The following is a 23,748-nucleotide window of genomic DNA, read 5'->3' on the forward strand; positions in this document are numbered from 1 at the left end:
ACTAACACACAAATGTGCACACTCACGCACACATGCACACACATGCATACATACACACATGCACAAATGCACACACATGCATACATACTCTTGCACATATGCACACACATGCATATACACATGCACACATACACACGCACATGCACATACACATGCACACACATGCATACATACACACATGCACAAATGCACACATACACGCACATGCATACATACACTCATGCACACATGCACACGTACACACACGGACACATGCATATGCACACATGCATATACACACAGGCATGCACATGTACACACATGCACACACGCATACATACACACATATGCACACATGCACATTCACACACACATGCACAAATGCGTACATACACTTGCACGTATGCACATGCATATACATATGCACACACGCACACAGGCGCACACACTCATGCACAAATGCATACATACACTCACATGCACACACATACACACATGCACACACACATACACTCACGCACACATGCACACACGCATTCATGCACATATGCACACTAACACACAAATGTGCACACTCACGCACACATGCACACATATGCACACATGCATACACTAATGCACTCATGCACACATGCACACTCATGCACATGCACACACATGCATACACTCGCACACATGTACACACGTACACATACGTACACATGCAGATATGCATACACTCATGCACACATGCATACATATACTAAAGCACGCACACATGCACGCATACATACACATGCATACACTCATGCACACATGCATACACATGCATACATATGCACACAGGCATAGACTCATGCACACGTACACATGCACTCATGCACACACGGGTATACAGACACACGCACACATACACACACATGCACACACACACGCACACACTCATGCACGCACACATGCACACATACACTGATGCACACTCACGCACACATACACACATGCACACATGCATACTCACGCACACATGCATACACTGACGCTACATGCACACACATGCATACATACTCATGCACACATGCATACATACACATATGCACACATGTACACATACACATGCACACACAGGTGTACATACATTCACGCACACATGCATACATACGCACACATGCACACACATGCACACACGCACAGATGCACACACACGCATACATACGCACACATACACACATGCACACACACTCATGCACACATGCACACACAAGCACACTACACTGGCACATGCACACACATGCATACACTCGCACACATGCACACATACACATGCACACAAACATGCACACATACTCATGCACACATGCACAATAAACGCACACATGCACACATACATACAAAAATGCACACATGCACACATGCGTACACTCGCATACATGCACATACATGCACACACTCATGCACACATGCATACATACACTCGCATATATACACTCATGCACACATGCACACATACACTCATGCACACATGTGCACGCACACACATGCATACATACACTCACGCACACATGCACACATACACATTGCACACATACACACACGCACATACACACATGCACACATATACACTCACACATGCACACATACACGCACACAGGCACACATACATGCATACATACACTCATGCACACATGCACACATGCACACGCACATATGCACACATGCACACATGCATACACGTATACATACACACATGCACACATACGCACACATGCACATACGCAGATGCACACACCTGCACACATGCACACACACACTCATGCACTCATATGCACACTCATGCACACATGCACACACATTGGTACACTCACGCACACATGCACACAAACGCCCACATACACTCATGCACACGCACACACCCACACACACGCACACAAAAGCACACTACACTCATGCACATGCACACATGCATACACTCACGCACACATGCACACGTAGAATGCACATATACACTCATGCACACATGCACATCTCAACGCACACATGCGCAAACACATGCATACAAAAATGCACACATGCACACATGCACATTCACACACACATGCGCACATATGCGTACACTCGCACACAGGCACACAAGGCATACATACGCTGACACACATGCACATACACACACATGCATACATACACTCACACATGCACACGCATGCATACATACACACGCATACATGCACACATGCACATACACTCACGCACATGCACACACGTGAACACACACGCATATTCATGCACACATGTGCACGCACAATGCATACATACACTCACGCACACATGCACACACATGCATACATACACTCACGCACACATACACTCACGCACACATACACATGCACACATACACACGCACATGCACACACATGCATACATACACTCATGCACACATGCACATACGCACACATACACTCACGCACACATGCACACATACATACACTCATGCACACATACGCACATGCACACACGCATGCATACACTCATGCACACACATGCACACATACACTCACGCACACATGCACACACATGCACACACTCATGAACACAGGCACACAATGCATACATACATGCACACATACACATGCACACACGCACACATGCACACACATGCATACATACACTTACGCACACACGCACACATGCACACACACACTCATGCACACCACCTGGGCCTAGGCTCCCTCGTCTGCATGCCTTGCTCCTGCTCCGACACAGGAACCCAGCAGCACACCTATGGGTACAGCTGCCACCCTAAGTCATGGCCCAGGGGCTCTCTTCTCACTGTCCTCCTCCACAAGGCCCTTGCCTGTCTTCTCACACAGGTCCCTGATAAGATTCCCCCTGAACAGAAGCAGCCTGTTCAGGGCCCCAGGGACAGGCCCAACCCAGACTGTACTCCCTGGGTGCCCCTGGCTTCATACCCCTCAGTGTGCTCATTCACCCAGGGCCCCGGTCCCACTTCCCTCCACCCTACAGGTTAGAAGTTCAGCGGTTTCGAGCACCAACTCTGGAGCCAGACTTCTGAGTTGAAATCCCAGCTCTGCCATCCCCAGCTGCATGACCTTGGGCAAGTTGCTTTGCCTCACTGTCTCTCCTCATCTATAAAACCAGGATAACAGTAGTTCCTACGTCATAGTGTAGTGGCCAGGATTCAATGAGTTAATACTCGCAAAGTGCTTAGAACTATGTCTGACCTGAGTTAGCCCATGGTATCACTCCCTAATCCGGGTAGGAATCCCATAACATACCCAATTGCACAGGTGCCTTTAGCTGTACCTCCCACAGAAGGCACCGCCTGGCTGGAGTCTGTTTCCCTCCCTCTCCCCTCCCCCATCTTGCTCCCACGTCCTTCCCAACACACGGACACAGGTGGCCTCGCCTATTTCCGGATGTAGGAACACTGGAGGTTTATCCATCTTCCCAGGGGCTGTGTGGGTCACCCAGGTGCCTGTGGGCTCTGACGTTCACCCTTACACCCTGGCAGCCCTGCCAAGACCAAGCACCGCTGCCGGCTGACCCATGCCCAGGCCATGGCGCGCTCACCCACACAGGCATCCCGCCGCTCCTCGTAGCCGGCACTGCACACGCATTTGCCGATGGGCACGAGCCACTCGCCCTCCGCGCTGCAGTACATCTTGGGTGTGTCCCGCTCCTCTGAGTGCCGCACGCACTGGCCCCTCACCTCCACCAGTGAGGACGAGTCGGCCCCCGTCACTGCCTCCGAGAAGGCAGCCAGATTGCGCACCATGGCAGGGCACTTCTTATAGTAGATGCGGAGAGAGAGGATGGCCAGGCAGGCACCTATGTCCTGGAAGGCCAGGTAGAAGCCGCGCTTGCTGAGGGGACCCACACCGCGCACCTCCGTGTTGAGCTTGAGACGCCGCACACCAAGGTCGGCACCTGTGAAGCTCTCGTCGGCCGCAATGGTGTCGATTTTGAGGAACTGGCTTTCTTGTGTGCTGGCCCCCAGGTCGCGGTCCGACTCCAGGTAGTAGAGGTTGAAGGTCTCCTTGCAGGTGCCCAGCACACCGGGCATGCTGTTGCAGTCGCGCAGGGTAAACTTGATCTCAGCATAGACGCGCCGGGCGCCGTCTCGGGGGACCCAGCTCGTGCGCAGCCAGTTGTTCTGGTTGGGGCTCATGACGTTGCAAACCTGGTACGTGTGGATGGGCTGGAAGGACTCGTCCACCTCGTTGATGGAGTCCCACTGTGGACAGAGAGAACACAGCCACTACAGCAGAGCCAGCACCTCACCCTCTTTTGCCAATGACCCTGTGTTCTGTGCTGGGGACGCTGGCAAAAAAAAAGACAAAGGAGCTGGCCTCCTGGTGGCTACTAGATGCCAGGCCCCCTGCAGACATGATCTCGAAGAGGGCCACGATCTTCAGGGGAAGTGTTATTTACTAACTCTTGAGATGAGGAAGTAGAGGCTCTGACCTGTGAGCCACACATCTGAGGTCATGTCATTATCGAGCAATGGCTGGACGGGAATCGGGCCTGTCTGATACCAAAGCTCTGCCCTCATTTCTCTATGGCTCCTCCTATCTTAGAGTGGGAGGACTTGCCTGGGGAAGTCAGCAAGTCCAGTTTCCATATCAGCTGCCAGAGGAATCTTTCTAATATATGAACCAGACTATGCCTTGCCCCCACTTCAAATCCTTCAGCAGCCTCTCCTGCACTGCTGCTTGTTGAGTGATTGCCTGATCCACAGACTCCCTCCTCCCTGCTCTTCTTGCTGTTCCCCTGGGCTGGCCTGGGTCCCACTCAAGGGAATCCCAGGATGTGAGAAAGTTGAGTGTTAATTGCTTCTGTGCTGCCTGCTGGCTGGGCATCAGTGATTCCGAAATAAACCAGACACTCTCAACAGAGTGAAAAGGTAACCCAGGAAATGGGGGAAGCTATGTGCAAATCATGTAGCTGATAAGGGATTAATATCCAGAATACATAAAGAATTCCCACAACTCGACAACAACAGAAAAGAAACAGTCCAATTAGAAAATGGGCAAAGGACTTGAACAGACATTTCTCTAAAGAAAATATTCAGATGGCCAAATGGTGCATGAAAAGATGCTCAACATCACTAATCATTAGGGAAATACAAATCAAAACCACAATGAGATACCACTTCATACCCATTAGGATGGCTGTTATAAAAAACAATAATAATAAGGCCAGGTGTGGCGGCTCACGCCTGTAATCCCAGCACTTTGGGAGGCCGAAGCAGGTGGATCACCTGAGGTCAGGAGTTCAAGACCAGCCTGGCCAACATGGCGAAACCCTGTCTCTACTAAAAATAGAAAAATTAGCCAGGTGCAGTGGCGCGTGCCTATAATCCCAGCTACTCGGGAGGCTGCAGCAGGAGAATCACTTGAACTTGGGAGGCAGGGATTGCAGTGAGCCAAGATCGCACTACTGTTCTCCAGCCTGAGCAACAGAGCGAGACTCCCTCTTAAAAAAAAAATGATAATAATAAGTGTTGGCAAGGATGTGGAGAAATTAGAACCCTGTGCATTACGGGTGGGATTGTAAAATAGTGCAGCTGCTGTGGAAAACAGTATGGCAGCTTCTCAAAGTGTTTAAAATAGAATTACCATATGATCTAGCAATCCCATTTCTGGGTATATATCCCAAAGAATTGAAAGCAGGGTCTCAAAAAGATATTTGTACACCCCTATTCATAGCAGCATTATTCACAATAGCCACAACGTAGAAGGAACCCAAGCGTACGTCAATGAACCAGTAGATAAGCAAAATGTGGCATATACCTACAACAGAGTATTAGCCTTAAAAGGGAAGGAAATTCTGATACACCTTAAAGACATGCCAAATGAAATAAACTAGAAACAAAAAACAAATAGTTAGGATTCCATGTATGCGCAGTACCTAGATAGTCAGATTTAGAAAGACAGAAAGTAGAATGCTGGCTGCCAGGGGCTGGCAGGGAGGGGGCGGTTACTGTTTAAGGGCGTGGAGTTTCCGTTTTGCAGGATGAACGGAGTTCTGGCAGTGGTGGTGGTTATGGCCACATAGCAATGTGAATGCACTACATGTCACCGAGGTGTGCACTTAAAAAGGGTTAAGACGGTAAACTTTACATTATGTGTATTTCACCAGAATAAACAAGAAAGAAAGAAAGATGCCTGGCTGGGCGCGGTGGCTCACGCCTGTAATCCCAGCACTTTGGGACGCTGAGGCAGGTGGATCACGAGGTCAGGAGATCAACACCATCCTGGCTAACACAGTGAAACCCCATCTCTACTAAAAACACAAAAAAGTTAGCCGGGCGTGGTGGCGGGCGCCTGTAGTCCCAGCTACTCGGGAGGCTGAGGCAGGAGAATGGCATGAACCCGGGAGACGGAGTTTGCAGTGAGCTGAGATTGTGCCACTGCACTCCAACCTGGGTGACACAGCGAGACTCCATCTCAAAAAAAGAAAGATGCCAAGAACACTCCCTGTCCTCAAGTGCCCCGGGTCCACCAGACTAGGCAGTGCAGGGTGATGAGCTGAGGGAATCCAGGTGGGCAAGACTCCCAGGCCCCTTCCCAGCCCTCCTGGGTGTGGGCATCTGTAGTTTACCTGTCAACCTGGCACTGCAATGAAGCAGGACCTTCTTGCAAGGGTGGAGGTCTGCAGAAGACAGGGGAGGGGACAGTCCTAGCTTCCTCGGCTGCTGAGCACCGGCTGGCCAGGAGCAGTCCCTTGTTGAGCTGACTTCAGGGACTCATGAGGGCTCTGAGGAGGAGCTGGAGGATGAGGGCAGAGGGAGGGGTTGGTCTCTGGGCCCCTGTCCTGGTTCCTCCACGCATGCAACACCTTGACCTTTTTCAATTGTCCTGGAACTAGAGATCCTATTGCTTAAAGGGGGAGGGGGGCTTCATGACCAGATGCTCTGAGAGCCTGTGGAGTTCTGGGCTTATTCCACAAGCACTAGAAAGAAGGTCATGGGCATCTCAAGTCTTTTTCTGCCCATCCCAAGCCCCTCCATCTAATCTCGTCTTGATCCTCAGTGCCCACATCTGTAAAATGGGACTCAAACAGGCCCCACTTGAGCGAGGTTTGAGAGGATGCAGTGGGAAAATTTCTGCAAAGTGCTTAGCTCAGGCCTGGCACGGGAAGGCCCTTGACCAATGGCCCTAATATGATACTGAACTGGCAGCATCTTCACAGCCCACCACGCCTGCCTCCAGGGACCATGCGGGAGGATTTCCTGCTTCCAAAGGGGCCCCAGGGAGCGCCAGCCTCACCTGAATGAGTTTAGGCTTCCGAGTCTCCCCGACCCAAGAAGGACCCCTGCTCCACACCCCGCTTTGCTGTCAGAGGCTCCAAGCAGCACAGCATCACATCTGGGGTTAAAGTCATTGTCACAATTAATGGAGCACCAAAGAGCCAACCAGCTGCTCCCTGTCTGTTTCCTGCCAGGGACCCGGATAAATTAATCAGTTCCATCTGAGTCTACTCCAGCTGCCCCACCGGGGCCAATGGTCTGGCCTAGCCCTGCCAGCCCCGGGAGCTGCTGATGCCCAGAGTGGCACAGACTCCTGGAGGTCTGGTGCAAGGGCAGAATCAGCCCTGTTCTCTGCCTGGGGCACCCCCACCCCGTGATGGGTGCCACTCTCATCTCCGCTGCTTCTCAAGCCCAAAAACTGACTCTGGCACGCTGCTCCCCCAACTCTGTCCTCCTCCCATATCAGAATGCAGCAAACCAGCTGTGCAGCGCTTGGTGAGGCATATCCCTTCTCTGGGGCTTGGGCTTCTCTTCTGTAAAATGGGGTAGCAAATGCCTGCTCCTTCCATCTACTCCAGGGCGCGGTGAGAATCCAGTGAGACAATGGAAATTAACCTGCCCACTTACCTAAAGCAGCATTCGTTAGTCCATGTTAATTAGCCAGAGCAGGCGGAGCACGTCCCAGCGTGCGGAAGTTCCCGGGAGCAGAGGGAAGGACGCAGCCTGATGAAGAGCAGGGGGTCTGGGCCAGACCTCCCCCAGTCTTCGTAGAATTGCTTTGCCTCTGAGAGTTTTCAGTTTCTTGTTGGTAAAATGGCCTTTTCATCTATCAGCCCAATGATGGCACTGCACGGAGCCGTTCTAAGATTGTCCCCACGTTATAAATGAGGAGGTGGAGGCGAAGTAAGTAATCTGCCCGAATCACACTGACTACAGGAGGCGGAGCCCCCGTTCATCAGGACCCAGTGCCCTGGCCCTTCAGGCTCTGCACCTGTCTGATAATCGGGTAACATTTCTGAGGCTGGAGACTGCCCTGGGTGACCCTTGTCCTCAAGCTACTGAATGGACTCCAGAGTCAGAGGGGTGGACAGAACCTCAAGGACCATCTCCAGAGGTTCCCCCTCCCAGCTGGGCAGGAGAATCACCTGGAAAGCTTATTATTTTTTATTTTTATTTTTTGAGACAAGATCTCTCTCCATTACCCAGGCTGGAGTACAGTGGCTCACTGCAGCCTTGACCTCCCAGGCTCAAGCGATCCTCCTACCTCAGCCTCCTGAGTAGCTGGGACCACAAGCGTGCACCACCACTCTCAGCTAATTTTAATTTTTTTTGTAGAGAAAGGGTCTCACTATGTTGCCCAGGCTGGTCTCGAACTCCTGGTCGCAAGCAAGCCTCCTAAAATGCTACGATTACAGGTGTGAGCCACCATGCCTGGCTCCCTGGAAAGCTAATTAAACAGAAGATTCCCAGGCCCCTCTGCAGACCTCCTGGATGTGGGACTCTGCATGCCTCACCTGCTAGCCTGGCACAGGTTCAAGGTCTAGAGTTTGGAAATCAGGCATCTCATTCCGCCTTCTCTCCTCTCCGAGAAACCCCAGTCTACAGGCCCCCTGAAGATGGCAGGTGGTCCCTGCCTCAGCAGAGAGTGGGCCTCACTGCCTGCAGTTCGAAGGTGGCGTAAGGGACTCACCACAGGCTCTGGGCCCAGAGAGACCCAAGTTTGAGTCCCAGCTTGCCATCAGCTGGAACCTGCTTGATGATGGGCAAATTATTCCTCACTGCCCTGAGCCTCACCTTCCTCACCTGTGAAGTGTGGTGGCTGCACCCACCTCAAGGATTGGTTGTGGGGAGTGATGAGATTACGCCTGTGACCTGCTCAGAGCTCAGCGAATCTAAGTTGCCTGATTTGTTCTAACTCGCAAATGCAATGCTAGAATGCTGAGCTATGCTTTATAGCGCCCCGCATGAAAACCCACCTGAGACTGCCAGTGTGAGCGTCCAAAACACGAGGCCAGCCATGCTCCCCACCTGCTGAAAACCCTGACAATTCCTCACTACCCTAAACACCAAGTCCGATGCTCTGAGTGGGATAAAGACACCCCGGAGCCAGCCAGGGCCCAGGCGTGCCCTCCTAGCTGCTGGGACTCAGGAGAATGCCATCTCAGCCAACCGCCATGCAGTGAGGGAGGGACCAGGACCCACCTCCTCATGGGTGGAACCCTGCCACGGGGGGACCAGCTCACTGCACCAAAGCCCTTCCACACCACGCTCACGCGGGGAAGACAGCCACACCAAGGAGTGTTTTACAGAGTGGGGAACTGATGGGCTGGGAGGTAAAGGGACACCTCAAGAACCTGGCGTCCGTCCTCAGGCAGTGGTGCTGGGTCAGGTGACGAGGGCTTCCTCCAGGCTCAGGGACCTGGAGAGCCAGGGCCATGTGGCCTGCCCCCAGCTCCCGGGAGCCCGGTGCATGAGGGCTGATAACAGGCTCAGCTCACCACTGCCTGGTGACCAGACCCCCAGAGAGAGAGAAGCGGGGCCGTGTCTAGACTTCCAACCACAGGCCCCCCACAAAAGGCCCAGACGAAAACTCTACCCAAAGTCAAGAAACGCCCTTCATAAATGTTAACTGTTGGTGTTGTTATCATCATCATTATTAGTATTATTATCCCTCTGTCCTCAGAGCCATAGAAGCTGAACGTGGACATGAAAGAACTCAAGTATGCACAATGTGCTCGTGCCTGTGGCAGAGATGTGTGCATATGTGCATGTGCATGCGTGTGTGTGCACATGTGTGTATGCGTGTGTGCATATGTGTGCACGTGCATGTGTGTGTACGTGCGTGTGTGTGTGTGTGCATGTGTGTGTTTCTGAGCACGCTGGTGAGAGGAAGTTCATGTGACAGTAACTGTGTGAGAGAACACACGTGAGTAACAATGCTAATGATCATTATAAAAGCCTATGTTCATCGAGGGCTCACCCTGTGCCAGACTCGGTGCCAAGACTGTGTCATCTACTCTCACCCTGGCGCAGACCTGGGAGGTCATCACAGACTTGTCCCTTTCTATAGATGGGGAAACTGAGACTCAGAGAGGTGAAATGGTGACCCAAGGCCACCTGCTTGTCAAGGGCAGAGCTGGGATCTCACCAGGCTCGCGGGCTCACTCCTACTCTACTGCCCTGCCCCCGCAGGATTCAGAGAAGAGAAGCAGAGGGACGGGGCAGTGCAGCCTGCTCACTGCAGCCCTTCCCCAGGAGGATGGGGGCACGGCCTGTGAGCACATGACCCACAGCGACCTGAAGGCTGAGTCCAGAGTCTGTGGCTAGGACCGGGAGCTTGGCCACATTGGGGAGACAGACAAGCAGAGACTCCAGAGGTCGGAGGACTGGTGAGGCCAGGGCAGCTGGGAGGGAGGGAGCAACCCAGAAGGCAGGAAGGCCTGGCTGGCCTTCTTTAGTCCTGGCCTGGCACCTTATGAATCTGTAGGATGCAGCCATGGGGATCCCCGGACCTAGGGCCTTAGACTTGAAGAATCAGGGATCTGGTGCCAGGGTTGGTTCTGTAATCTCAAGGGTCTGTATGCACTAAACTGTTAAGAGATCAGCAGCACTAACTGCTGTGTGCCCTTGGGCAAGTCCCTTGACCTCTCTGGGCCTCTGCTTCCTTTTGATCTATCTCATGCAGACTCTGTGAGTGGCAGCCTCTCTCTGCTCACAGAGGGATGATGTTGTCCCCAGTGCCCATCACTCACCCCATGAGCCGGATACGTGAGCCAGCCCCAGTCCCCGTGGATGGTCGACGTGTCCAGCAAATTCACTGTAAAACAGGAGACAAGAGGGCATCAGGCCCCTGTGACTTCTCCCCAGCTCCTCAAGAGCAGCCTGACCCAGCTACACTGGTCCACACTCAGCCCCCAGCACACAGCTCACACGGGTCCCTCTGCCTGAATGCTCTTTCTCTCTTCCCCTCTCCTTGAAGGCCCAGTTTAAGTTCTTTCTCTTCCCTGAAGCCTTCCTCTCACCCTCTTGGCCAAAAAGGAATATTCTGAACTCCCAGAACACAAGCTGTTCCAAGTGCCAGACATCCTTGGTTGGTGGCACAGTGGGATAGTTGAGGTGGGCTCGAAGCTGGCAGGCCTCTGAATCCCAGTTGTGCCACTTAGGAGCTGTGCGTCCCTGGGCAAGCCCCCTCACCTCCCTGAGTCTCAGCTTCCTCCTCTGTAAAATGGGGTGATAACGATTCCGGTCCCACAGGGCTTTTGTGACGATGACCTGACCCTTTTCTCCTGTAAGAGCCATGATGGCATTCAAGGTCCATGCTGCAAAGTCATACCTCCCTTCTGAGGACTGGCCCCAGCTTCATAATTACCCTGTTCCCCCAGCACGGTGCCTGGCATTTAGCATGTCCTCCGTGCACATCTGGTGTGGAGGGGCTTAGCGGGGTAAGAGCTGCCTCTTAGTGAGCACCTACTATGTGCCAATATCTGCAAGGGGAGCTTGAGATGCCTCATCTGCACCCCGCACAACAACCTGAGAGGCGGCCAGTATTACCTCCATTTTACAGATAAAAGAACCGAGCCTCAGGGAGGTCCGGGAATGTGCCAAGAGCCCCACAGGTGTAGCTGGCGGAGCTGCCATTCAGAGCACTTGCTGTAGCAACTGCAGGCCATCCACCATCCCTGGATGCTTGGGCCCGAGAAACAGAACCTCTGGGTAGTCTCCACGGCAGGGAAGGAGCACTGGTCCAAAGGGCAAAGTCACTCTAAGTCAGGCCCTCTGCAAAGGGGACCCTGCAGGCTCAACATGGTAGGGAAAAGAGCCCATCTTGGGGGTCAGACATTCCTGGGCCCATGTCTCAAGGCAGCTACTTATTAGCAAGTGACCCTCAATTTTCTCATCTGTAAAATGGGTTCATAGTACCTAAGGGTGGGCTGAGGGTCAGGAAAGTATGTGAAGCCTGGAGCCAGGGCTGGTCCTTACCAACACTAGTTCCCCTTCTCTAAGTCCCCCGCCCCCTGCCTCTCTCCATGTCCCTTGTGGTCACACCCTCACTTAAGGTGATACAGATGCATTATGCTGTTTAGAAATCAGGGCTCCGGCTTCAGCCGTCTCTAACTGCTGTGTGTCCTTGGTTAAGTCCCTTCACCTCTTTGCTTCCTTTTGATCTAGCTGGTGATTGCTGTATGAGAGGGCTTTTGGCTCCAGAGTCCCACAGCTTTCCCTTTCACTCTGCCTTCCATGAACCTCCTCTCCCAGCCAACAGCCATGGGCTTTTAACCACCCCAATCAGCGGGCTTGGGCAGGTGACGGGGGTTAAAAGTGGAGCTCTCCTGGAACTTTCCCGTGGGGAGGCTGGGTGTCCTTCTGCCTGAGATTTGCATAGCTCTAAGCCTGCCCCTCAAAGACAGAGACAAGTGTCCTCAGGAAATGCTGGAGTGAGGATGCTCTTATTTGCTGATTTTCTCCTGCCTCTCACCCTCCCCACCCCACCGTCAGGGACCCTGAAGGAGGCCGGCTGGAGTGGGGCTGGCAGAACTAGGGAGGGGGTCTCCGCGCTCCTCCCTGCATTCCTCCCTGGGTCCCCAGGGGCCACTTGGGATCAGGGGACACAGCGAATGTCCGCAGAGGGACCTCCCCCTCCCCAAGCCGGCCCCACGCCAGGGGCAGAGGCAGAGAGAAGGCTTCCCGCCTCCCTCCCTCCCTCTCAGGCAATGTAGAGAAAACTGGGTCAGGCAAGCTCTCTCCTCCTGCTGGCTGGTGGGAGGGGGAGGGGGCCGCACTGCAGTTTCCCCCAGACCAGCAAAGCCGAGTTTGGGGAGATGGTGAGGGAAGGACACACACGTATGGGTCCCCCCGCCCCACCCCGCATCCCGGACACAGGTCTCGGGGTGACTGGGCCCCTTCTGTGACCTGGCCTGGATGCAGCCCAGACCTGTCCCTATCCCGGAGCCACTCAAGTGGATGTCCACTGCTTAGGATTCTCGCCCTGGAGCGTGCTGGCTTCAGGGCCTGCAGACACCGCTCTCCAGGCCCTGCCCTCCTGGGGGAAGCCCCACCGTATCTGCAGCTGATTCTTGATCAACCAGCCAGGGGGATCAGATAATCCAAAGATAAGTCAAAAGTCAATTCTATCGGACTCAGGAAGGGCTATGGGATTCCAGGGCTGTTTGTTCCAATTCATTCCAGACCCTTCTGTGTCCCTCCCCTCCCTCCTCTTCCTCTGTCCCCATCTCCACCTTCCCCATCCATGTCCCCTTGAATGGGTGAGAACGCAGAGTGTGCCTTGAAGGAAGCCCCAAGTCCATAGGAGGTTTGATGAGTGCTGAAGAGAACGCCAGCATTAGGCCCACCCAGCCTGGGCCTGGGTCCCCTTGGGAATTCAGACCCTCTGGTCACCGCAGCTGGCCTCTCTCCTGCCTCTTGCGCTGCCGGACTGTGAAGCCAATTCTCCCCTGTGGGCCCATCTCCCCGCTTACCAAACACGGGGATTGGACTCCATGGTCTCCTAGGGCCCTTCAGTGAAGCGAAGCACTTAACCCCTCTGCCTCAGTTTCCTTATCTGAAAGATGTCCATAGGCATCCCTCCTAGGCCTATCTGCCCGGGCTGTTCCGGGGGGATCAGACGGGTCCCTCTCCTGCTCTGGGAAGCACAGATAACTCCTAAGCCGTTCCTGTTCGACTGTGGAAGGCATTATGCGATTTCTTTTTTTCTCCGGCACCGTCGCCTTCCCCCATTCCATTTCGCTGAGACTAATACTTAAATTGATTTACATTCCCTGAGGACGCAGCGCATGATGGTGAGGCTGGAGAATTCGGGGTGGCCAGGGGACGTCAGCCAGGATTCTGAATGCCTTGGAGATCACCTCAAAGTGGAGGATAAGCCACACCAGAGAGCAATAAGCAGCCTTGGGCCTGGCAGGGGTCCGGGGGGCGTCTCTGCAGGTGCAGGGCCCTTCCTGGGCCCACGGGTGCCCCAGCAAAAGCTCTGAGAGTGGCCTGTTGTAGGGGTGTTTGGCCAGGCTAAGGTCCTGTTACCTTTGCTAGACCCAGCTGGGAGCATAGGCCCCTCCCTGAGTTCCAACAGTCCCCTCAGCTGGCTCTGGTTGCTCTAGACCAGCCCAGGGACAGTGCTGGAGAGGACTCCCAGATGCACCACATGGAACTCAGGTCCCAGGTCTCCACCCCATGGCTGTCTGACTCGCGTGGGTAACCTGTGCCTGGCTGTGGGTACCCTGCTGCATTGATCGGAGAGGGCGTGGACTCTCGCCCTTGGGCTATGCCTCCCTTCACCCTGGACACAGACTTCCCCACCTGCCTCTCTCTCTAGACCCTGCCTCTTCCTCAGCTGCTGGCCCCCACCCACTGCGCAGGTCCCCTCCCCAGACCCATGGTTTGTCCTCAGCACATGAGCCTGGTCCAAGCCCCCTCTTCGAGGGGCTCTGGGGCTACCAGCCTGTGATTCCAGAGGGTGCTGGCTCCTTCCCAGAGAAGAGAGTTGAGGCAGGGGGTTGGGGGTGCACCACCTGACTCCCAGCGCCTCGATGGAGGGGTCCTCAGAGCCTGCTGGGCAAACAAACTGTCCCCTTCCCTCCACCCACCCTCAGAAAGCCGTCTTCTCAGGTGCAGCTCCCAGGGCCCCAAGGCCTCTTAGATTCCAATCTTGCCCCCTTTCCTACTCCCCAGCACCCCCCAACCCCAGACCTCTCCTGGTGCCCCGGGAACCTGTGCCTTGTTACACCCACCCGGCCCTGCTCTGCCGGCATCTCACTTCTCGGCCACCCTGCCGTGCCCCTCCTCCACGCTGGGCCCTGGGCTCATGGGAGACTATGATTTTATCTGTGTCTGTGTGTGTTTGTTGGTGCACATGCATTTCCGTGGGCATGGATGCAAACGACGGGCTCCTTACATATGTGGTGTGATGTATATATGTAGACACAGAGTTGCGTATTTTCATGTGCATGCATCTGTACGTGCATGTACATGTGTGTTTGTGCTCATGCATACTGGCTTCATTTCTGTGTGTGTGGCTGTGGATGTTATGTGGGGTGGACTGACCACACATGTCAGTCTCTACAGGCCTGGGTCACAAGTGTGAATCCCAAGTAGCCTGTGTGTGTGCTTGTGTGTAGGGTGGGACCTCGGTGAGCTGTGTGTGAAGGGCAGATGTGTGGTCTGTCTGGGCGTGGAAGAGCAGCACCAGCTCCGGAGTTCGCTTACACCTGGAAGTTCATCTTGGCAGGGTGAGGACCCAGCTCTGGTCCCTGGACATCAGCCCTGGGAGCCTGCACAGAGACGCTCTGGCTTCCTTGGGGCAGAGCTGTGGGAACAGAGGAGGGTCAGGGCAGGGGTTGGGGTGTGGGGAGTGGGACCCAGGGAAACTCCTGAACTGGATGGAGCTGGGGTCTCCAGGGAGCTAATGGGTGTGTGGATGGCAGGCTTAAGTGCTCCCTCTCAGCTCTTCTTGTGCCCCCACCACCAGAAGTCATTTCCCAGACCTTTTTGGTCCCAACGACTCAGTGCACCTCCCCACCCCAATCCTTCCTCCCACACAGGGCCCCAGAGTGACCCTGCCATCCCAGCCTTCTCTGACAAGACTTTGCTCTCCGGGGCCTGCCTGCCTCAATCTCTCTGTGGCCTCCCCATCCCCCAGCCCTCTCCTCCCCAAGCCGCTCCCGCTGCCCACGAAGCTGCCTCTCCTCCAGCTGGAACTCCCCTGCCCTCCCTTCTTCTCTCCAGCCCGTCGCCAGACTGTGGCCCTCGGGCCCTGACCCCTCTCCCAGACTCTCATTCCGCACCCCTCCTTCCTGCCTCCCCTCAAAGCCAGTCCTGCTCTCCGGGGTCCCGTTTCTCAGCGCCTGGCTCCTCTCTCTCAATGCCGTCCCCACCCCCTTTTCCTTCTGCCCTCTGAACCTCCTCCCCCATTCTCCTGTCCCTCCAACCCCAGTGCCTACCCCCCTGTCCTCTGTCCCCAACCCTGTTCCTTGCCCTACCTCACTGTACCCTCTCCTCCTTACCTCTTCTCTTGTCTTCTGTCCAGTCCTGTCCCCTTGTCCCCGGCGTCCGACCCTCAGTATTCTGTCCCCAGCTGCACATCCCTCAGTCCTGTCTCCTGTCCTTTCCCACTGTCCCCCAGCCCCCGGTACCTGTCCGTCTTCCTCAAGCTCGCGGGTTCCCATCTCCACCGCTCTGTCCCTTAATCCCGGGTCTCTTCCGCGGTGCCACCCCGCCCCCCGGGCCGGGGATCCCGGCCGCCTTGGAGCTCAGGGTCCATGCAAAGGAAGTTGAGCCGCAGGCAGCGCGCGCCGCGCCCCGAGCCCCTCGTCCGCCCCCGCCCCGCCCCGCCGCCGCCGCCGCCGCCGCTCACCTTCGCCGCGCGCCGCGGACACGCAGGTTGCCGCCGCCGCCGCGGCCGTGACGACCCAGAGCGCAGGGGGCAGGCGGCCCCGGGCGGGGGCCATGGCCGGGCCGGGCGGGCGGGGGCGCCACGCACCCTCGGGCTCGGCCGCGGCGGCCCGCGCGTCGGGAGGGAGCGCGCTCCCTCGCTCTCCGCACACCCGGCCGGGCGCACACCCCGGCGCACACGCGGCTCCCAGCGCACACGCGGGCACCCGCGCCCGCCGCCGCCGCCGCCCCGGGCGGGGGCCGGCCCGTCACGGCGCCGAGCCAATCAGCACCGAGGCGGGGGGGTGGGGGACACGGAGCCCGCACCGCGGCCACCCGGCCCGCGGCCACCGCCGCCGCACGTGCGCACGCCCACACTCCCCCGGCGGGCACCTTCGGGGGCGCGCCCCGCGCTGCGCACTTGGACTCGGGGCTCAGGGCCCCAGTGCGGGAAGCCACCATCGGGACGTCCCGGTGACACCAGGACCAGACCCACCCAGGGATTCCCTCTGTGGACACACGCGCGGGCCGCACATCCACCGCACGCTCGCTCCTGCACGCATGACCCCAACACCGAGTGCTTCGCGTGGTGACACACTCCAATGGATACACACTAGTTCATGGGCAGAGGCTCAGAGATGGGCTCAGCGGCAAACTCAGAGGCACTTTTAGGTGAAAAACCAAAAAAACACCAAAACCAAAACTCTCTCCCTTTCCCCACCCCAACAACTTGGCATTTAGGGACCACGGGATTTTAGGGAGGCCTTAGATTGCAGTGGTCAGGAGGGCAGGCTCAGGGACCAGGAAGACAAGTGTCCTGCTGTGTGGCCTTAGGCAAGTTTCTTAAGCTCTCTGAGTCTAAAACTTCATGTCTGTAAAACAAGAATACCAGTATCGATATCCTAGGGTGGTGTGAAAGGGCCCAGGTGGAACTCCTGGCAGACGGCCGGGCACACAGCCAGGTGGCCGGTCATGGGAGCTGTTCTCCAGTGAGGGGGACTATCATTCCCTGCTTTTCCCTCCCCTGACCTTCCCTGTCTCCAGTTCCATCCCCCAGGACTAGGGGTCTCATCCAGGGATGGCTTTGGGCTGTGAGGGGAGGACAGGGATATAGGGCTGCATCCTGGGGCCTGCTCTGCCACCCTCAAGTCCCTCACACACCTGGTGGGCCAAGCAGTCCGAGAAGCAGGCAAGAGACCTGCAGCCTCCTGAGAGGGTGGATGCCCACGGGAGCAAGTGCCTGATCGCTTCCAACTGCCGTCTGGCACAGACCATCGTCCAGTCCCCTCTTCCTTCGCTCCCAGCTCTCATGGTCACTGGGGGGTGGGGAGAATTGGAGCCATGGCTGGAAGTTACATAGGATGAGAAAGGCCATTTGGGGAACATGTGCCCTGAGTCAGACCCTGCTCTAGGGGCTTTATAAACTCGCTCCAGTTTAAGCCTCACACAGCCCTGCAGGGCTGGCACACCTAAGGAAACAGAAGCTCAGAAAGGCCATCATTTGCCTTAGATCACACAGCTGGTTGAATGCTAGAGAGGTACTCAGATCCACAGCTGCTTGGCTCCAACGCCCGTTTCTTTCCTCTGTGTCTTTTTTTTTTTTGCTACAGAAAGGGGGAAGACAGTTCCATAAGCCCCTTCCTCGCAGCTCAGGTGGACTGCCTCACTGATGTAGTGAGCCTCCTGCGACCAGAGGCATTTAAGCAGATACTAGCTAGAAATTGTTCAGAGATGCTGTAAGAGGGCAGGTGAGTACAAAGCAGATTGGACTAGATCCAGAGTGGCAAACTCAAATGCCTACATGAGATAGGCAGGCACCCTTACAGAGCCTGCTAGGAGAGTGTACCCAGATCCAGCCAACATTGCTGGTGGAGATGTGTGTCCAGTTTTCTGCATTTTCAAGAAAAAGTTGTCTATCTGGAACTTATTTGTGATACGTCTTGATTTTTAAGGTTGGCAGCTAATGTAAACATTTTAATAACACCATAGTGTAGGCAGACCTGTGAGTAGAGTGGCCGTAGCCCACAGGCCTCCGGGCTGTGCTTCAAGGCTCATCAGATGGAAGAATCCATGGCTGGGAACTCACTCCTGGGGTGTCAGAGAAGTGGGCAGATGAGAGGCAGAAAAACGCAGACAAGGCGAGGCATGGCGGCTCATGCCTGTAATCCCAGCACTTTGGGAGGCAGAGGCAGGAGGATCGCTTGAGCCTAGGAATTTGAGACCAATCTGAGCAACATGGCAAGACCTCATCTCAACAAAAAATTGTTTAAAAATTAGCTGGGCGTGGTGGTGCACACCTGTGGCCCCAGCTACTCAGGAGGCTGAAGCAGAAGGATTGCTTGGGAGGCTGAGGCTGCAGCGAGCCATTAGTGAGCCGTGATTGTGCCATTGTATTCCCGCCAGGGAGACAGAGCAAGACCCTATCTCAAAAAAGAAAAGAAAAAGAAAAAAATGCAGACAGTATGCAGAACACAGTCACAAGCATCCTGGACATCCCCTACTCCATCCCAGGCTCGCAGAAAGATTTGTTGGTGGAGAGAGGCTTTGCTGGGGGTTGGGGATCTGCATCCCCACATGTATATGAAGCCGACCAAATCTGGGTTTTGCCCATTTTGTAGGTGAGGAAACTGAAGAAAGCCAAGTTTTCTGGACCTGGGGAGTCCTTGAGGGACTTAGTGGGCATGAGGGATGGTTCTGAGTCAGGAGTCTGCTCTACATTCCAAAGCTCTTTAGCAAAATAAGGAATTCATTTTGCCAATGTTCCGTGGAATGCTAAGAGCAGCATGCTTTCAGCTGTCTCCCTGCCCCCTGTGAAACTCCCAGGATGCCCCAGCCGAGGTGTGCCCTCTCCCCGGGGTCTCTCTCTCCCACCCCTCCCCTCTGCTGTTCTGGGTTTCAAAGGGGCAACTTGCCCATCTGCCGATGGGAAGGAAGAAACTCTTAGAGGGGCAGGTGATCTCACTGGGCTCTTGGGGACATGACAGTTCCATAGGAAGACAGTTGACCTTGCATCTGTTGACTTGACCTTCCATCCTCCCTGAAGGGTCAAGCAGTACAGGGCTGTGGGGAGAGCCTCAGAGGGGGACTGGGGCAGGCTCCCCGCTGAGGCGAATCTTCCCCAGCTCCACCACAGCACTGCGAACACCATCCAGGCCGGACTCGGAATGCCTTTTCTCATTGAATCCCCGCAATGCATAGATTTCACCAATTTTAAAGAGAAGCGCAATGAGATTTGAGAGGACTGATGGACAGGGAGCCCTGTGAGGTGCATGGGTGGAATCCCTGATGCTTGCGGCTTCTTTTGTCTCCTCTCCCCAACTGGATTCTGAACTGCTTGAGAGCAGAGTCCATGGCAGGGTCCTGGCTGGGTCCCGCTGGGTCCTCCTGGTGCACTGTAGACGCTGCAGGAACGTTTGCTGAATGACTGAATGAGCAGCTGTCTAAAAGGGCCACACTCCGCAGGCCAAGTATGCCAGGTGAGCATGGCTAGAGTTACAGAACAGTTGGATAGCTGTTCAGGTGTGCTAGCTGTACCTGCCAAGTGGGTTTGGCCTGAACCCTAGAGGTGAATCTGAACAGTGCTTTCCCTCTCCCATCAGTACATCGGGACCTTGTTCTACAAAACAGGCAAGCTGGGGGCAGCAGTGGGCAGAGCTGGGCTTGGCAGAGCAGGGCAGCCTCTGAGTCAGTCCTTCCCCACTTTCAACTCCTCCCTGACCCATGTCTTTTCCCTCTGGAAGGGGGAAGAGTAATTGCAAAGAACATCAGACAAGCCTCGTCTATGTGCGGACGCTCCCAGATGTATCTCTCCTCACTTCACCTCTCTGAGCCTCAGTTTCTCCAGTTATAAAATGAGGATAATGCCAACAACTCACAGGGTTGCTGTGAAGCGTAAGTGAGTTCACAGATGCAAACGTGTTTGGAAACCTATAACGAGATCTAAGATTGGAAGGCATGGTTACAGGCTAGAGGAAGGGACTGAAGCCCAGCGGCTCTGCGCTCTGCGGGCGAACTAGGCCGGGTGCCATTTTAGGCCCAGGTAGAAAAGATGTTCTGGTAGAAGACAGATGTGTAGGAGTGTGAGGGGTCAAGTCGGGGCAGTGGTGAGTGGTTAAATCTTCACCCATCCTTGAGCCACCCTGCCCTCGGCCTGGATCTCCTGTTGCCCACCCAAGCTGTCTCGAAACTCCCACCCCACATCCCAGAGCAGGCTTGGTTCACTCTGTGAGGGGTCTCAAAGGGGACAGGGCTTTCCGGACACTGGCATCTAAATCTCTCCCTCTCCTCTGGCTGGAAGGTGGAGTCATCGGAGATCTTGGAAGAGACCTATTCCTAACACGAGGTCCATGTTGCTTTCCTGCTTAGGGCCTCTGCTTTTCCACCTATAAGGTTCCTTCTCCAGCTGTTTTCCGGAGTTGCAAGGGGAATGGAGCTTGGCGCTGGCACTCCACCGGGCTGCTGCTGGGGTTCCCTGGTAATAAGTTCTGACTTTGCCCTTGAAGTGTCCCAGCCAGAAACAAGTGAGGAAGTAGCTTATGTTGCATGGGAGAGTTCCACGCAGACCACAGGGAATGTGTTTAAACTTTGTACTTTGCCTCTAGAGTCAGGGCAGAAGGGTCTAAGACTGTCCCGTCTGATAGAAAGACAGTGGTGTGTGCCACATATGTAATTTAAAATGTGGTTAGCATCACATTAAAAAGTAAAAAGAAGGCTGGGCGCAGTGGTTCACACCTGTAATCCCAGCACTTTGGGAGGCCGAGGCAGGAGGATCACCTGGGGTCAGGAGTTCAAGACCAGCCTGGCCAACGTGGTGAAACCCCATCTCTACTAAAAATACAAAAATTAGCCGGGCATGGGAATGGGCATCTGTAATCCCAGCTACTCGGGAGGCTGAGGCAGGAAAATCACTTGAACCCAGGAGACAGAGGTTGCAGTGAGCCAAGATCGTGCCATTGCACTCCAGCCTGGGTTATAACAGTGAGACTCCATCTCAAAAAAAAAAAAAAAAAAAGAAAGAAAGAAAGAAAGAAAGAAATAGGTGAAATTAGATGTAAGAATACGTTTGTTGATTGAGTGGTGCCTGGTATGTAATATTAATTTATTACTAAATTCACTCATTCAACAAATGTGCGCCGGGCACCCCCTGTAGCACCGTGCCAGGTGCTGGAAGAGGACAGCGAGCCACACAGACACAGGCCTTGTTCTCACAGCGTTTCCGTCTAACAGGATAATTAAATAGGCAATTGCAAAACCCCCTTCCACATAAGGGAATGCTTCAGAAACTGTAAGGCACCAAAACTTAAAACGTACAATTTAAAATGTTATCTCCAAAAAAGTCCTTTTTTTTTTTTTTTGAGACAGAGTTTTGCTCTTGTCAACCAGGCTGAAGTGCAGTGGCACGATCTGGGCTCACTGCAACCTCCACCCCCCTGGGTTTAAACAATTCTCCTGCCTCAGCCTCCTGAGTAGTTGGGATTACAGGTGTGTGCCACCATACCCAGCTACTTTTTTATATTTTTGGCAGAGATGGGGCTTCACCATGTTGGCCAGGCTGGTCTCGAACTCCTGACTTCAAGTGATCCACCTGCCTTGGCCTCCCAAAGTGCTGGGATTACAGGCATGAGCCACCGCGCCCAGCCCAAAAAAGTCCTTTTTAAGCGTCAAGTACTGAATGTGATTTAGCCTATTCTTAGCGGTTGAGAGTCATGACTATGAACCAAGAATCACTGAATCTTAATGTGGAAAAAGACCTAGAGTTCATCCAAGCCCCTGCTTGTGGAGTATGAGACAGAGGTGCCTTCAGGGCCACGGGGCTGGGTGGACTTATTTGCCCTGGCATGAAACGCCCAGGCTTGAATGAGTTTCTATCTCTTCCTTCTCCCTCAGGCTGTCAGCTGCCTTTTCTGTCTGCTGCAGGTCTCCTGCCTCTGACAGTTTCTAACTGCCTCCTGCATTGTGGTTTCTATCTCTTGTGGACTTTGAAAATAAAAAGGAATGCTTGTTAGAATTTTTTGTAGAGTAAGAGTCAATGGGCTATAAGTGAGCAACTGCCTTATGGGTAGAGTGTGAGGTTAGGGCCGATGGTGTGGCTGCCCAGAGGTCTCTTCTGCTTATTCCTGGCGGTTCTCCAGACATTTGTTCTCGGGTTGAAGGGTAAGGGAGGTGTTGTTCTAAATACATAAGAGGCTTATTAATGGCCAGGCATGCACAGACTAATTGCTTCCTGCTGTTTACACATAATCAATCACGTCCACAGTTTGGAACCATTAAGCAAGCAGCAGAGCAGAGTGGAAAGATGACTGGATGGGAAGGGGCCTCAGAGGTCTGGGCTGCTCCATCCTTCACATTCAAGTCTGTCCTGTCCTAACAAACCAGAATGAAAGCCTCCCTCACTCACCTGCCTTCTCCCTCTCTCCTCCCCTTCCAGCAAACTGCTGTTCTCACGGCCTCCCCATTTCCTTCTCTCCTGGTCTCCCCTCCACTCTGCTCATCTCCCAGTCCCTGCACAGCCCTAGATCACCTCCATCACAGTCCCTGCACAGCCCATTGTCACCTCCACAGCCCTTCAAACACCACCTGCCCCTGCCCCAGATGACGCCCTGGGCCTCTCCCAGCACCATGGGCCGCCCAGTTGCACAAGTCAGGAAACCGTTCTTTGTCTCTGTGCCTCCTTCTCCACCAGCCACGTGGCCAGGACAGCCCAAGTCATATTGCTGATACCACCTGGACATGTTTGGAGTGTATCCATGCTTCCAGCCTGATCTCCATCTCCACCGCCATCAGCCTGCTCTAAGCCTCCCTCACCTCTCACGGGGACAGCTACAGTGGCCACATCCCTGGCCTCTGTGCACACCCTCTGGCCCCTTCCAGCCGCTAGCCACACTGCAGCCAGGAAGCCATTCAGTGCACAAGGTCATGGTCAGCCCTGCCCCTGCCCTCCCCTCCTCTGACCTGATTGGAGCTTTTCCAGAGCTTTCCATCACTCTCTCTGGATAAAGACCCAAATCTTTATCACACCTGCAAGTGCAGGGAGAGAGGGGCGGGGTCTGGCCCCTACCACCTCTCCAGTCCCCGCCTCTCCCTCCCCAAGGTTTCTGGAAGGTACTGTGCCCCTCCTTGCACACGGCCTTTGTCTCTGCTGC

General features: G+C 54.5%; 1 protein-coding gene across 1 annotated transcript in view; it reads right to left on the reverse strand.

Annotated features, from left to right (window-relative positions):
• Positions 1–16,825, reverse strand: part of EPHA8 (EPH receptor A8) — a 45,793-nt gene extending 28,968 nt beyond the window's left edge. Inside the window, exons 1-3 of the mRNA XM_034957801.4 lie at positions 16,590–16,825; positions 10,978–11,042; positions 3,544–4,207 (exon numbers count right to left, since the gene is read on the reverse strand). Of these exons, the coding sequence (XP_034813692.1) occupies positions 3,544–4,207; positions 10,978–11,042; positions 16,590–16,683 (823 nt within the window). The 5' untranslated portion in view covers positions 16,684–16,825. The remainder of the gene's footprint in view (positions 1–3,543; positions 4,208–10,977; positions 11,043–16,589) is intronic.
• Between the last annotated feature and the right edge of the window lie 6,923 nt (positions 16,826–23,748).

Source organism: Pan paniscus, chromosome 1, assembly GCF_029289425.2.
Source record: "Pan paniscus chromosome 1, NHGRI_mPanPan1-v2.0_pri, whole genome shotgun sequence".
NCBI lineage: Eukaryota > Metazoa > Chordata > Mammalia > Primates > Hominidae > Pan > Pan paniscus.